The sequence below is a fragment of the Lampetra fluviatilis genome, chromosome 21, assembly GCF_964198595.1.
Source record: "Lampetra fluviatilis chromosome 21, kcLamFluv1.1, whole genome shotgun sequence".
NCBI classification, from domain to species: domain Eukaryota; kingdom Metazoa; phylum Chordata; class Hyperoartia; order Petromyzontiformes; family Petromyzontidae; genus Lampetra; species Lampetra fluviatilis.
The window spans coordinates 9,666,180-9,681,305 of NC_136295.1; the positions used below are offsets into that span (position 1 = coordinate 9,666,180).

The window sequence follows — 15,126 nt, forward strand, 5'->3', positions numbered from 1 at the left end:
TCCTCCCACCCCCACCTTGCTCTTAATTCGAAACTTTGGTCGGCATTTCTCCACAACAGATGTCCCAAGCGAACCAAGGAATACTCACATCACCAAGGTGGGCAAGGAGTGCATGTTCATCGCATGGGAGCGCCCAGCGACGGATGGTGGCAGCCCCATCTCCGGCTACATCCTGGAGAAGAAGGAGAGGAACAGCCTCCTCTGGGTGAAGGCCAACGACTCGTCCGTGCGAACCACCGAGTACCCGTGCGGAGGCCTCGTGGAGGGTCTCGAGTATTCCTTCCGGGTGATCGCCCTCAACAAAGCTGGCGCCAGCAAGCCCAGCAAGCCGACCGAATACATCACAGCCAGGATGCCAGTTGGTAAGCGTTGCCAACGAGCAGTCACGCGACGTTCAGAGATGTTATTGTTTTATTATGTGATTTGGCTGCTATAAATGTCCGTGTGATAAGCCACTTCGTTGAGCTATCATTTGTGGCCAGGTCGCTTCTGAAAAAGAAGATCATGCTTGGTGAAGTACAAATAGTTTAGTTTAATTTGTATCTTTTTTTGTGATTTGCTTATCTTTTCCTATAGTACTTTTCACTCGTGTCATATATTTGTATTGTTTGTTGTTGTAACTGTCTGACCCACCCCTACTGGACACCTGTGAAAAAAATTGCTTTATAGCTCATCGCATTCCTCCGTATAAAGTAAAGATTCTGATTCTGATATTGTTAGCGATGTGAATAAAGTTATTTTAATTTTTATTTTGACCTGCTTGCTGATCTACCGCGTAAGTTTTCGTGCCTATGCCGTATAGCGCAAACTCCGATGGGTTTTTCCAGTTGCACAGCGTGCTCTTCAGCATGACGTCCTTTGCGTCTTGATCGAGAAGAAGCTCCCCAGCACATTCAGCGAAACGTCGGACATCACTTAAAAATATATAATATCCACATCCCAGGAGCTTCTTTGTGAAGAAGCCACCGCTAACGTTTTTTTGTTTTGTTCCAATGTCTTTTTTGTTTTTTTATATATTTTCAGATCCACCAGGCAAGCCGGAAGTGATTGACGTCACAAAGTCGACCGTGTCGCTGATCTGGACTCGGCCCAAGCACGACGGCGGCAGCCGACTGCTCGGCTACTACGTCGAGATGCGGAAGCTCCCCTCGGATATGTGGACACGCTGCAACACGGCCGCTCAGAGCGTACCCAAGGAGGAGTACACGGCGGTTGAGCTGGAAGAGGGCAAGCAGTACGAGTTCCGCGTGATCGCCAAGACCGCCATCAACACGAGCAGGCCTTCCGAGCCCTCCGATGCCATCACCGTCATGGAGGAGAACGGTGAGCGTGACGGCGGCACGAGCTCAACCTGTTTCCGAGCTAGACGCAATTCCGCTGGCAGTGGTGCTGCGCAAACGCCATAAGTGTGAAATTATAGAGTGAGTTGATGTTTCGGGCAGGGTAGAGAGAAGGGACATTGCCCGAAGCCTCAGTCTCATATACAGATTTACAGTATTCGGTCAAAGCTGATTAACAATTGAGTCATTTCTGTATCTTCAAAACGTATCATGGTCTTGCCCCACCGTATCTTACCACACTTGTATCTTCCTACGTGAGGCCTTCTCGCCCTCTACGTTCTCAATCTTTGCTGTATCTCTCTCTCTGTTTCTCCTCCTCCTTGCGATCAATCCACGCTTTCGCTCTTTTTCACTTCTTGCACCCGTTCACTGGAACAAACTTCCCCCTCCACATTAAACAGTCACCTTCGCTCACTAGTTTCCGCTTCGTAATCAAAACTCACTAATTTCCCCTAGCTCGCTCCACGACCCCTTGATCTCCCCCACATAACCGCCACCGCTACTTTTCCTTCTTCTTATTCTCATTACATGGCTTTCACTCATTCCCCATTTCTTTCAATCCATTCATCATCATTTACTGCCATCAATTTCACTTTCACCGAATTCCCGCATCGTCACAGATTTGCCCCTATCGCTTCCTCTCGTTTATTTCATTCACCTCATCTCCACCATTACATCCATACGTGCCGTTGTTAATTCTGTGTAAACCGCTATATAAATGATGCTAAGATAAGATTTTTGTAAATTGTAAAAAAAAAAGTGGTATTGTACTGCAAGCTGCAATATAACCACTTGAAACAGCTATTACACACATGTAAAAAAAAAATAACATTTTTTACAAATTTTATGTTGACCGCAGTGCCACCTCGCATTGAATTGGACGTGTCCATGAAGTCTCTGATCACCGTCAAGGCTGGTGCCAACGTCTCCCTGGCGGGCACCGTGTTCGGCAAGCCGAAACCCACCATCATGTGGAAGAAAGAAACCGTGGAAGTGAAAGCCGCGGAAGGCATCAAGATCTCGACAGTCAGAAGTCACTCCACGCTGGAGCTGTTCAGCGTGACCCGGTCGCAGTCTGGAGAGTACAGCATCATCGCCGAGAATGCGAGCGGAAGCAAATCTGCCAACATTAAGCTGAAGGTTCTAGGTAAGAATAAAATTATATATGTAATGACGACGTGATTTTTAGCGACTCCCGTTAGCACGGTTGGCTACGTACCGGTGCGAAAAGACCTTCAATATATAGAGCGAGGGACATCCGCGTGCAGTTATTGACGCTTAACCGATTCGTCGTGTTGATATAACAAAAATGCATGAGGCTTATCGGTGGCCAGGTGGGCTCAGAGAGTAGAGCACTGAGCTGGTAACCGCTAAAGTCCGGGATTCGAATACTGAGCAGCCATCCGTGGTGATCAATAACACTCTCAAGTGTCGACAATTTGTGATCTCAGACCGATCACCGGTAATTTGCCGAAAACTCCACATTACATTTTGTCATTTTCACTCAGTTTTGCTTGTAAGGATTAGTGAAATTTGAGTCTTTCACGCAACGGAGATTTGTAATTAGCGGGGCTGCGCTCTCTAAAAAGGTCGGCTGAAGAAGGTCTCTTAAGGGAACTTTCAGAGCTCAGTCTGTGACAATCTCCCTCTGTTGGTTGTTCAACAGCACAGCAGTCGCACTGCGCTTCAAGGTTTCCAAATGTATAGTTTGTCTCAAGACAAGGATAATTAAAATAACATTGGGGGGGGGGGGGAGAGATTACAGATTAACATAATAACACTCGAAATACAGTCATTGCATCGCAACGCTTCCACATGTGCTTCTACGGCCATCTGGAACGTTCTTCCTTTCTGACATTAGGAAGCCACTGGAGCTATGCACTTTTAATTCTAGATTGAAAACTAATTTCTTTAAAACTGCTCTCTGCGTGTGGTGCGAAAGAAGTTCAACGCACATAACATAGTAACGTGCATATTTTTCGTTTTTTTTCTTTCCACACTTTAGACAAACCGGGACCACCGATCAACGTGAAGATCGGCAACGTGTTCAGCGATCGCATCACGCTCACTTGGGAACCGCCACTCGAGGACGGCGGCTCGGAAATCACCAACTACATTGTGGACAAGCGCGAGACTAGCCGGCCCAACTGGGCCCAGGTCACGGCCAACCTGCAGTACACGTCCTGCGGCGTTCAGAAGCTCATCGAGGGCCACGAGTACCAGTTCCGCATCACCGCCGAGAACAAATACGGCGTGGGAGAATCGGCCCACACCATCTCCGTCATAGCGAAGAATCCCTACGGTAACGGCTGCGCGCACACACCCGGGTGTTACGTCCATGCACGGGCGTGGTGGCCACGGTCCACAAATTGATAATTTGCTTGCAGTTTACTTTTTTGGGTTTAGATGCTGCTGTAGCAATATCGCCCTCGCCCCACCCCCCCTAGTGGTAAACTCATCCCAGCTTGCAGGCGAGTTTCTGCGTAAACATTGTGCACAGTACAGGGTAACGCGCTACGACGTCCAACCCTCGCTAGACTCTAGCACGACACTTGTACGGTTGAGACGAGATACATATCTCAGCTACCCAAAGTGCTCAGCATTTTGAGGACACTGGATTGCGCGAAGGATACGCCTGCACGTGAGGGGAGAAACACATGGATCCAGTCCACAGACAGACCCAATCAATTACATCTGTATGTGGAGTAGGGAAAATGCTGTATTGCAATATCTTGGCCACCTCAGTCCACAGCCTCATGTCTACAGCACCTGTTACGCACCACTGGGAACAGATCCAAGCACCACTCAGATTTCACGCCCCTTTATCTTTGGATCTCCAATGAGATCAGGCACATTCAGAGTGATTTGCTCGTATTAGAACATTTGCTGTCCAGGTTGAGGAGCCCGGTAGGTTACAGATGCAATGATAACTTTTGACTCACCAATGCTCCTATCAACATTTGAACGTGTTCCCACTCCAGACGTGCCAGGACAGTGTGAGCCTCCAATCATCAGCAACGTCACGAAGGACCACATGAGCGTGAGCTGGAAAGCGCCTGCCGACGACGGTGGCGCGCCCATCACGGGCTACATCCTCGAGAAGCGAGAGACCAAGACGGTGAACTGGTCCAAGGTGAACCGGCAGCAGGTCATGGATAGAACGCTCAAGGCCAGCCAACTTCTGGAGGGCGCAGAGTACGAGTTCAGGGTCATCGCCTTCAATAAGGCTGGCCCCGGGAAACCCAGCGAGCCATCGAAACCCGCCATTGCCATGGATCCACTGTGTAAGTCACGTTTTTGTTTTTAATATTAAATGATGCACGCAATTTAAACAAATGCAATTTAAAAATGTAAACTTTTTTGTTATTTTTTTTGTCGCGGTTTCCCGAGTACAGGCAAGGCCCCAGGGGTTCAGTGCATCAAGCAGTCAGCAACAAACAGCACCATTGAAGTTGCAATAGACAAGAGTTAATGCATTGCTTGAATTGCGCAATTTTATGGTAACGTGGGAAAAGTGTGTACGTATGTACGCTGAGCTTCTTTCGCACCGTATGTGGCCAAACCAGCGCTCGGGAATTATAAAGTCGGAAGAATGCGAGCAAAAAGCAAAGCGACGGGCGTTCTGATCTGCGGCGATGGCGGTTGAACATAGCAGACTGTGTGCAACGTACACCGTTCGACCGAGCCTCATCCGCGTACACCTTTGAGCGCACTCCGACGGTTGCGTTTGCTGATCTTACAGATCCACCCGGCCCGCCGGGCTTCCCCAAGGCGGTGGACACCACACGCAGCACCGTGTCGCTCACCTGGAGCAAGCCAGCGTACGACGGAGGCAGCCCCATCCTGGGCTACATTGTCGAGTACAAGCGTGCCGAAACCGACGTCTGGATAAAGTGCAACATCGCGAAAAACCTGCATGAGACGAAATTCGTCGTCACGAATCTGATGGAGGGCTCGGACTACAATTTCCGCATCACCGCCGTCAACAAGATCGGCGTCAGTGAACCCAGCGAGGTTCCCGATAAACATACGGCCAAGGACATCCTGAGTAAGCGTTTGCTTTTTTGTTGTTGTTGCTCAGGACAGCGAATATTACCCCAGGGAGGTTGGGCGTTAGTGCATGTGCTGGTTCCGCAACATCTTCCCGCACGTCTAGGCTGGTGGAGTGAGCGAGACTCTGCAAAGCGGGCAGAAGTGCAGGGGACCACAAATGGGATGGCGAGGAGATGACATTATCAATTCGTGAATTGAATGGTGATTCAAAAATCGTCTAAAGTAATCAAAGAGCTGGGAGAGGGGGGTGTGAATTTGTGCGTGCTTACCGCTCGCTGTAAGGGGGAGGGAGGAGGGGTGTATTTCTTAGTTCGAATAAGAGCTGCAGTCCAACAGTTGGGGAACCACTCACGTGTTCAATTGCAACATTCACATTTGCAATCTTAATTTGGAGCTTTCGTGACTGCAGGGACCGTCACAGAAACGACCCCTCTCTCTGTGCCGATATGTGTCCTCTCTCTGTGTGTCCTTGTGATGTCTGTCTGCTTATGTCTGTCTATAGTTTTCTAGTTAGATTTTTATTGCTATTTCTTTTATGCCTGATGATGATTGCTTGTGTTGCAATCGAAACGTCGCTATTATTTTAATTTATTATTTTATTTTTAGACGTGACTTAACCGAAAGAACCAAAGAATAATTCACATTTGCGTATAATTCCTCCCCGCGTACGTATTTTCACCACCATTTTATGAATGCGAAATCGGAAGGATGTTAAATCTTTCATTGGGCAGACAAAGTGAGTAATGTAAGTGTGTTGCCAATAGCAGGTACAAACAGAACATTTATAGAGACAAGCAAGTCATATTTCTTGGGCGTGAAATGAGAAAACGAGAGGCTGAATGTGAACGTGAGCTTTGACTGAGGAAATGATAGCTACCACGAGAAGCCGGGGAAGATAGCAAAATAAGTATATGAGCAATTTGAACAATTTGCCGCATCTGGCAGTGTCTCATTAAAAGTTGTTGCGTAATCTCATGGACAGAGAGGTAAATGGAAGGCCATGATGACCAACATCTTTGAGAAAGGACACGGCACATATGCCTACGTGTTAAACTCACATAGAGAGAGATACTATTGAAACACTGATTACACTGGTCAACAACAAAAAAACATTTTTTTCTGGCCTGGACTTTTGCAGCTGTTCTAGACTAATTTCAGGGTGCTGATTCCAAATCTGATCTCAGATTTGCTCTATCACATCATTTTTATGCTATCGGCATACCCCATTTTCATTGATTTTACCCGAAATTAACTCTGTTACTTATGATTGCAAGTTGTTGCGAGTCAGTGACTGCTTTAGTGTTAAAATATGGTGCTGTATTTTTAGGATAGTGTGTTTATAATATCATTTTATGTAGATATCCACATTTATTTAATATTTTTCTTCTGCAGTTTTTATTGAAAATGCAATATTTGACATCTCAAAAACCTGATGTGATAGACAAAAACTGATGCCAAATTTGAAATCAGCACCCCAAAATTACCTTAAAACCGTTGGAATACCTTATGCCAGAAAAAGTGTGTTGACCAGTGTTATTCACTTGAATTGATTGGCGAGTCCTTGACAGGCTATAGTCCAACGATTGGGTCCAACAATTGAAATATATTTTTCTCTCTTTTTTTATATATAAACAGTTCCGCCTGAAGGAGATCTCGACGCCGATGTGAGGAAGCTGCTCATTCTCCGAGCCGGAGTCACCATGAGGATCTACGTGCCCATCAGAGGCCGCCCTCCTCCCAAGATCACCTGGGCAAAGATGAACTCCAACATCAAGGACCGCATCGGCTTGGACATCAAGAACACTGACTACGACACGTTCCTGCTCTGCGAGAACGTCAACAAGTACGATGCCGGGAAGTACATCCTCACGCTGGAAAACAGCAGCGGAATCAAGACGTACACCATCAACGTTAAAATTCTGGGTAAGTCGGTTGTTTTTTTGTTGTGATCGTAACTATTGGCGTCACTGTTGTAATCATTGTTGTTATTATTGCTATCGGTTAGCGGGTCATATGCAGCAGGAATCACGTGTTGGTACTCCCACCTTTTCAAAGCTGTCTGGCCACTAGTGTGGAAAAGTAGGCCTAATAGCCCTCCAGAGGGGCTGTCATAGAGTTCCCAGCAGTGGTGTGAGCCAGAAATTGCAGTACATCACCTCCGTTTTTCACCGTATATATGATTGTTATAACCACCTGCAAAAGGAATATATCCGTCTATCGTGTTATCTCGATGCAGCGAATCTACTATGAGACGAATACAATACATTTTACACGATGCTGAGGGGTGGGGTTCTTTGCGAATCGTAAAAATATGGCCTCATTTTTTTTATTTTGTGACGTTTCAAAACATTATCTACACACAGGTATAGCAACAGCACTAGTTATGTTAAATGTAACGCAATCGTGTGCACTTCATATGTATTTATTTTCTATACATTACAGTTTGGGTATGCAGTGGCCAATTGTGACGAGATCTCAATATGATACGCAAATAATAAAAACATTTTTAATGTGCACGTACAGTTTTAATTGGATAAAACTTTATTTTCTTTGAACAGTCAAAGTGGGGTAGAATTCCTTGAGACGACATCGTTGTAGATGTGTATATGAAGACACATCGCACAGACAGGCAGACAGACAGAGATGCAGACAGACATAGGCAGAGGAGAGAAGGAAAGTCACGAGCTTGACGCGTAACGGGGCGAAAAATGGTCTGAGCAGCAGCAGTGTGATGGCCAGACTTGGGGAATTCCTAACGGCGAGGGCGGCATCAGAGAATAAATCGTTGTTACGCAAACGGATGACATTTGACTGCATTCATTTTTAAATCCTTTATATTAAGTTCGCTTGCTTGCTTAGGACCGTGCAAATCTTTCGGTCGTTTTTTAACCCACTTCCCGTGATCCAATCGAGCTGACATTTTCCACACAGACTCGTTGTGCGTGACAATTAATGTTCGTGAAATTTTTTTTCCAAAATTTTACACTTTTTAGGACAAAAATACTATATTTAATTACCAATTGCTTAATGGTGCAATGCAATCATCTGACCCATAGGTGGCAGCCATCTCAAGCCAGAGGACGAGAGGACTCTAGCCGCCACGCATATAAAGGATTTATAGTGAAAAACTTTGTTTTTACTGGTTATACTTATTTTTCTCCTCTACAGATACCCCTGGACCCCCGGTGATGCTCTCTGTGAAGGAGACCACGAAGGAGTCTGCTGTGTTTTCCTGGGATCCACCGCTCATCGATGGAGGCAGTCCTGTCAAGAGCTACATCGTTGAGAAGCGGGAGGCCGAGCGCAAGGCCTGGTCAACTGTGAAAACCGACTGCACCAAGACGTCGCTCAGAATCACCAACCTTGAGGAAGGCAAATCCTACTTCTTCAGGGCTTTGGCTGAAAACGAGTACGGAATTGGCGAGCCAGGCGAGACCTCCGACGCTGTTAAAGCATCAGGTACGACCATTGGAACCTCATTTGCCAGTAGCAAAATATGATAATTGTTTTTTTACCATTTTATCTGGCAACAAAACTGACACCTTTTTTTACAGGGAGTCATGTTTGCATAGACCACAATACCCGCAGTCATAATGCAAACAAAAAACACAACTCTGATGATGTATGCACTGTCCTTGAAATTGATTGGTCCACACCTGAGACAGCTTTCCTTAGAGCCTAGTCTCACATGGTGTTGGACCAGATGACGCCAAAAGGCGCACAACTCAAAGACACCATTGGTGTAAATGCTTACCCCGAGCTCTCATCCTCTGATGGTGCATTGTTAATAGGATGAAAAGTCAAACCATTTTCAGAACATTCCCACACCTAGAATTTTGCCAATTTTAAGTTGAAATTCAAATTTGGCGTTCTCTATCGTCTATGCGTTTATTGGTGAACGAGCTGAGACCATCAGTTAGTTACACTTGAGGACCCAGTTTCATGATGCAATTCGGCTGAGACCCGAATCTGAACCCAGGGTCTCAGCAGTGCTGGCTCAGTGCTTCTGACCCCACTAAAGCCACCGGTGCACCTGACAGAGACTTCGCAAAAATTATCTTTGGTGAAATGATCTACAAAATGTATGTTGCATTTACGTAAGTTGGCGGCAACAGTTGGCTGAATGAATGTGCGTCTCGCAATCCCGTTGCGCAATACATAAATAAATAATAAATCAATCTAATCACCGCATCCTTTATTCGCATTGCAGAGGAACCTGGGCCCGTTGTGGATTTGAAGGCGGCTGTGGTGACACGAAGCTACTGCAATTTAACCTGGAAGAAGCCATTCAGCGACGGAGGCAGCAGGATCACTGCGTACACAGTTGACAAACTGGAGAAGGAGGACAAGTGGAAGGAGATTATGCGGGCCAAGAACATGCAGTACCCCATCAGGGACCTCGAGGAAGGGCACGAGTACACCTTCCGAGTGCGCGCCATCAACGACGCCGGCGCCAGCGCGCCCAGAGAAATCACCATTGTGGCCAAAGACCACATAAGTCAGTTCCATTTTTTGTTACAATATATTGCCACTTGTAATTAAACAAATAAATGGTTATGTATGCAACATTATGATTTGAGTTGATGCGATTGTAGAAATGTGCATGCGATATTGAGATACATAGTATGATTCCAACCGTTATGATTATTATCGTCACATTTTTTCGCAAAAATATGGTAGTCTATCCATGCCTGTTCATGATGTAAACCACGATATATGTTTTTTTAAGATCGTTTGTTTTCCTCCCACAGTTATTCCCAATATTGACCTCCGAGACCTGCCAGACCTGACCTACATAGCCAAGGAGAACAGCAGCTTCCGTCTCAAGTTCCCAGTTATCGGCAAGCCAGCACCCACCATCACCTGGAAGAAGGGAGAGGATCAAGAGTTTGAAAACACACGCGTATCCGTCGAGGCTTCCGCGGTGAACACCACACTCTACGTCCGCGACTGCCAGAAATCTGATGCCGGGAAGTACGTAATCACCTTGAAGAATTCGGCTGGAACTAAGGAGTCAAACATATTCATTAAGGTGGTAGGTAAACCGGGCATACCAACGGCTCCATTCCACTTCGACGAGGTGACGGCCGACGCCATGACGGTGTCTTGGGGCGTGCCGAAGGATGACGGTGGCTCGGAGATCACCAACTACGTCCTCGAGAAGAGGGACTCCACCACCAATAAGTGGGTCACGAGTGCGTCCGCAGTACAGAAGACCAACTACAGGGTGACGAGGCTGAACGAGGGCTCAGAGTACATCTTCAGAGTGTCCGCCGAGAACAAATACGGTGTTGGCGAAGGGCTCAAGTCTGATCCAATCATCGCGAAGCATCCATTTGGTAATTATTGTATTAGAATTATCATTCACAAAGGGATTGTTACTAAAAAAAAATCAAAAGTATTTCTCTTCGCCACGAAATTAACTATTCAGCGCCATTGTCTAAGGTTTCTCTCTGTTTTCTGTTGTGCAGATGTTCCAGATGCACCACCACCGCCAGAGATCATCAGCATTAAGCATGACTCCGTATCATTGGCTTGGAATGATCCAAGACGTACAGGAGGGTCGCCAATTACAGGTACATTTTATATACGGAGTTTGTGTACAGGTACATTTAATTTTCGATTTAAAGCTTTCGTGACTGCAGGGATTCATCTTCTTGGTTCTTTCGGTAAAGTCACGTAGAAGGGAAGTAATAAAATAATAAAAATAAAACATAATAAAATCAAATAATTCTCACGACGTTTCGGCCACAACGCAAGCAGCCGTCTTCAGGTGAAGAATGAGACACTGCCAAGCTAGGAGCTTATATATAAGCTGAGTTGGAGGTGGAAGAAGAAGAGAGCCTTAACAAAAGAATGTGCATATCAAGAGGAATTTAGCATATTCATGGAAAATGCGTAGGAGGTGGGCGGGGGGGTTTCAAAGTCATATTATGCCCATTCATCATGCAGGATCAGCAGCACCAAAGGGAGGGCATGTTAATGCCCTCCCTTGCTAAATTCCTCTTGATATGCACATTATTTTGTTAAGGCTCTCTTCTTCTTCCACCTCCAACTCAGCTTATATATAAGCTCCTAGCTTGGCAGTGTCTCATTCTTCACCTGAAGACGGCTGCTTGCGTTGTAGCCGAAACGTCGTGAGAATTATTTGATTTTATTATGTTTTATTTTTATTATTTTATTACTTCCCTTCTACGTGACTTTACCGAAAGAACCAAGAAGAGGTACATTTAAGTCATCTGCTGTTTTAATTTAAGTGTTTTTTTCATGTGATGTAATATAATTGTAAATATACGTGATCGTAATTCCGATGCGACAGGAGTCTTAGAAATGTTATTCTAATAAACACAAGTGAAATAAGCATGACAATGAATACTCAGATGTAAAACGAGTGAATTATTATTTTGTGAAAGGCTATGTTGGAATGTAACTTTTAACCCCCAAAATGTCCCATTCTCTTCTCATTGTGTCTCAGGCTACCACGTTGAATTCAAAGAAAAGAACAGCCTCATGTGGAAGAGAGCATCCGCCAATCCATTGAGAATGCGCGAGTACAGAGTGGCAGGCCTCACCGAAGGTCTCGAGTATGAGTTCAGGGTCATGGCCATCAACTTAGCCGGGGTCGGAAAACCAAGCTTGCCAACGCATCCAGTCACAGCCCTCGATCAGATCGGTGAGTGTTCTGCAACGATTGCAATTCGTGCACCCTCCAAAAAGGCACCGGAACGCAAGGAGACACATTTGCCGCAGTGCAAGTGCAGTGATGTAATAAAAACGTAATTTACTGCATGCAAACGTAATTTCAAATGGATGTAAAGGAAGTCGGGTCACAGTTGAATATCTCAAGAATATGAGTGACAACTAATAGACCATACATTAAACGGAATGCAGCATTTTAAGGCTAGTTATAAAAAGAAAACATTCTCACAATGCATTGGCCTATACATGTAATATTCATAAAAAAAACATACATATTCTCATTTGAAAACGGTAATGTATTAATCATATATTTTCATTATGGTTATTTTTATTACACTATATATTGTACATGTCTTAGTGAGAACAATACGTGGGTGTAATATGACTCGACATTTTAAATCAAGATGCGGGCATACAACAGCTCTTTTAATCCGTGCATTAAAAAAAGCGATGCATATAAAAAAAAAAAAATCTGAAAACACAATTGCTCCATTTTTTGTTCGTTTTGCCCGCAGATGCCCCCGGCAAGCCCGAAGTAATCAACCTGACAAGGAGCTCCGTGACCCTCATGTGGACAGAGCCAAAGTACGACGGGGGCCACATGATCACTGGCTACTTGATCGAACGACGGGACATCCCGTCCAAGATCTGGATGAAGGCGAACCACACCAATGTACAGGAGTGTGCCTACACCGTCACCGACCTCATAGAGGGCTGTCAGTACGACTTCCGCATTAAAGCGAAGAATGCCGCCGGCGCTATCAGCCCACCGTCTGAAACGACTGGAACCATCATATGCAAGGACGAATATGGTATGTTTACGTTTTGTTCTTCCTTCACAGTTGCTGGTGTGTCATTGACAACTGACGAATTCAATTAATGCTGGAAAAAACGTATTGAAATGTATTTTTTTTCTACGACATTACCCTTTAATGGCTAGCACACTGGACTTGCAATCCAGAGGTCGCTGGTTCGATCTCTCAGCATGATAGCTGAAAGAATTGGCAAGTTTCTGAAATGTTCCCTACATCTGCCCACCCAGCAGTATTAAAACACAGTTAGTCAATCGGTAGGGCATGTGTAGTGGGGTAAAGCGTGGGTACCCTCACCTCTTCCAAGACATCTGACCAGCCTGTAAGATCAAAAATACTCATTTTGAGGGCCTCCCTATACCTCCTTCTATGGGAAGCCCTTCTGGTGTGCGGAAGCAATTCCAGGGCTGTACCTTTATCTTTTAAATACATTTTACGCATTGACTCTTCTAATAAACTGTGCTGTTATTCATTTTGTATTGCAGAGCCTCCTGCCATTGTCATAGATGCAAAGGTGAAGGATGGCCTCACGGTGAGGGCTGGTGACACAATTGTGCTTTCAGCCATTTCAATCACCGGTAAACCACTTCCAACGTCGGGCTGGTCGAAGGCCGGAAAGGACTTCAAGCAGTCTGACATTGTAAACATCGACGAAACAACGACTACCTCCACCCTGCACGTGAAGTACTCCACGAGAAAGGATTCCGGGGAATACACCATCACTGCCAGCAATCCGTTTGGAACCAAACAAGAGAATGTTAAGGTGACCGTCCTTGATATCCCTGGACCTCCAGGGCCAATTGAGCTCAGCAACATCTCCGCAGAGAAGGTGACCCTCAATTGGTCACCACCGGCGGAAGACGGAGGCTCTCCCGTGAAGTCCTATATCATTGAGAAGCGTGAAACCAGCCGTCTGCTGTGGACCCTGGTGGTTGAGGGTGTGGAAAATTGCATGTACCATGCACAAAAGCTCATCCGGGGGAATGAGTACATCTTCCGCGTATCTGCTGTCAATCAGTATGGTGTTGGCGAGCCTGTTCAGTCTGAACCGGTGAAGGTGGAGAACAGATTCGGTGAGGATTTTTACTATATGTGTCGGTGGGGTTTACTGGGGCCAATCGAACTGATTAATCAATCTATGTAAATTCCTAAGCTCAAGGTGATGGGGGGGGGTTCAGATATACTCTTTGGTTCTTTCAGTAAAGTCACGTAGGTAGAAATGAAACAAAATAAATCACGACGTTTCGGACGCAACACAAGCGCCCGTCTTCAGGTGAAAATCACGATAGCCGAAAGATCCAAAGAGTATGGATTCCTGCAGTCACGAAAACTTTGAATCAGGGGTCAGATATGTTGTATGTAATGGGTTTATTTCACTCTTGCAGACACTGCAGGCACTATACCACCTGTTTCAATATGCATTACAAAAATATATATTCTCGAATAAAATTGGAACCCTGAATCATGGCAATTTATTAAATTGCCGAGAGAGGGATGGTGAATTGATTTTTCCTTAGTAATTGGTGTTCACTTATTTTAAGCATTTGAATTATTGGCATCTTTTAACAAACATGATTTTTTTTTGTGTCATCATTAATTACAGGTCGCCCGGGTCCACCGAATGCACCAGAGGTGACCAACGTTACCAAGAGCACGGTGACGATTTCCTGGAAGAGACCGTCGTTTGACGGTGGAAGCGAAATCATAGGCTACATCGTGGAGCGCAAAGAGAAGAAGGGTTTGCGGTGGGTCAGAGTGACGAAGAATGCCATCGCCGACCTGAGGTATAAAATCCCTGGGCTTCTCGAAGGCAACGAGTACGAGTTCCGCGTGTCGGCCGAAAACAAGGCTGGCATTGGAGAACCAAGCGAGCCGTCACACCCCGTGTCTACCAAGGAGCAGGCCTGTGAGTACTCGACACCGCTCTGTTTCATACCCCTTGGCTTTTCCGTATTTTCTTTTGCCTTTTTTTTTTACCTTTCTTTACTTTTTGTTTTACTTTTTTACTCACCAGCATCACGTAAAAGAGGAGAATACATTCCCACGTGGAACATTCGTGGAGAATCGCGTGCGTTAGAAAACAACGGCGGAAGATAACAACATGGAACTACTTCTATAACTTAAAAATAATTATTGATCTCATTTTAAACGCACGACATGTCAAACCCCACGTCATTTAAACCGAAATTAATTCTCACAAATTGACAGATGAATGAAGTAAA

At 45.4% G+C, this 15,126-nt stretch overlaps 1 protein-coding gene across 1 annotated transcript in view; it reads left to right on the forward strand.

The window, feature by feature from the left end:
- The window catches only part of LOC144938213 (titin-like), a 335,325-nt gene that overhangs the window by 261,365 nt on the left and 58,834 nt on the right, over window positions 1-15,126 (forward strand). The window contains 15 exon segments of the mRNA XM_078866029.1: window positions 60-362; window positions 1,024-1,323; window positions 2,200-2,487; window positions 3,346-3,642; window positions 4,322-4,624; window positions 5,083-5,388; window positions 7,029-7,316; window positions 8,562-8,852; window positions 9,604-9,891; window positions 10,145-10,732; window positions 10,865-10,969; window positions 11,869-12,066; window positions 12,608-12,904; window positions 13,390-13,977; window positions 14,508-14,810. Coding sequence (XP_078722155.1) covers window positions 60-362; window positions 1,024-1,323; window positions 2,200-2,487; window positions 3,346-3,642; window positions 4,322-4,624; window positions 5,083-5,388; window positions 7,029-7,316; window positions 8,562-8,852; window positions 9,604-9,891; window positions 10,145-10,732; window positions 10,865-10,969; window positions 11,869-12,066; window positions 12,608-12,904; window positions 13,390-13,977; window positions 14,508-14,810 — 4,743 coding nt within the window.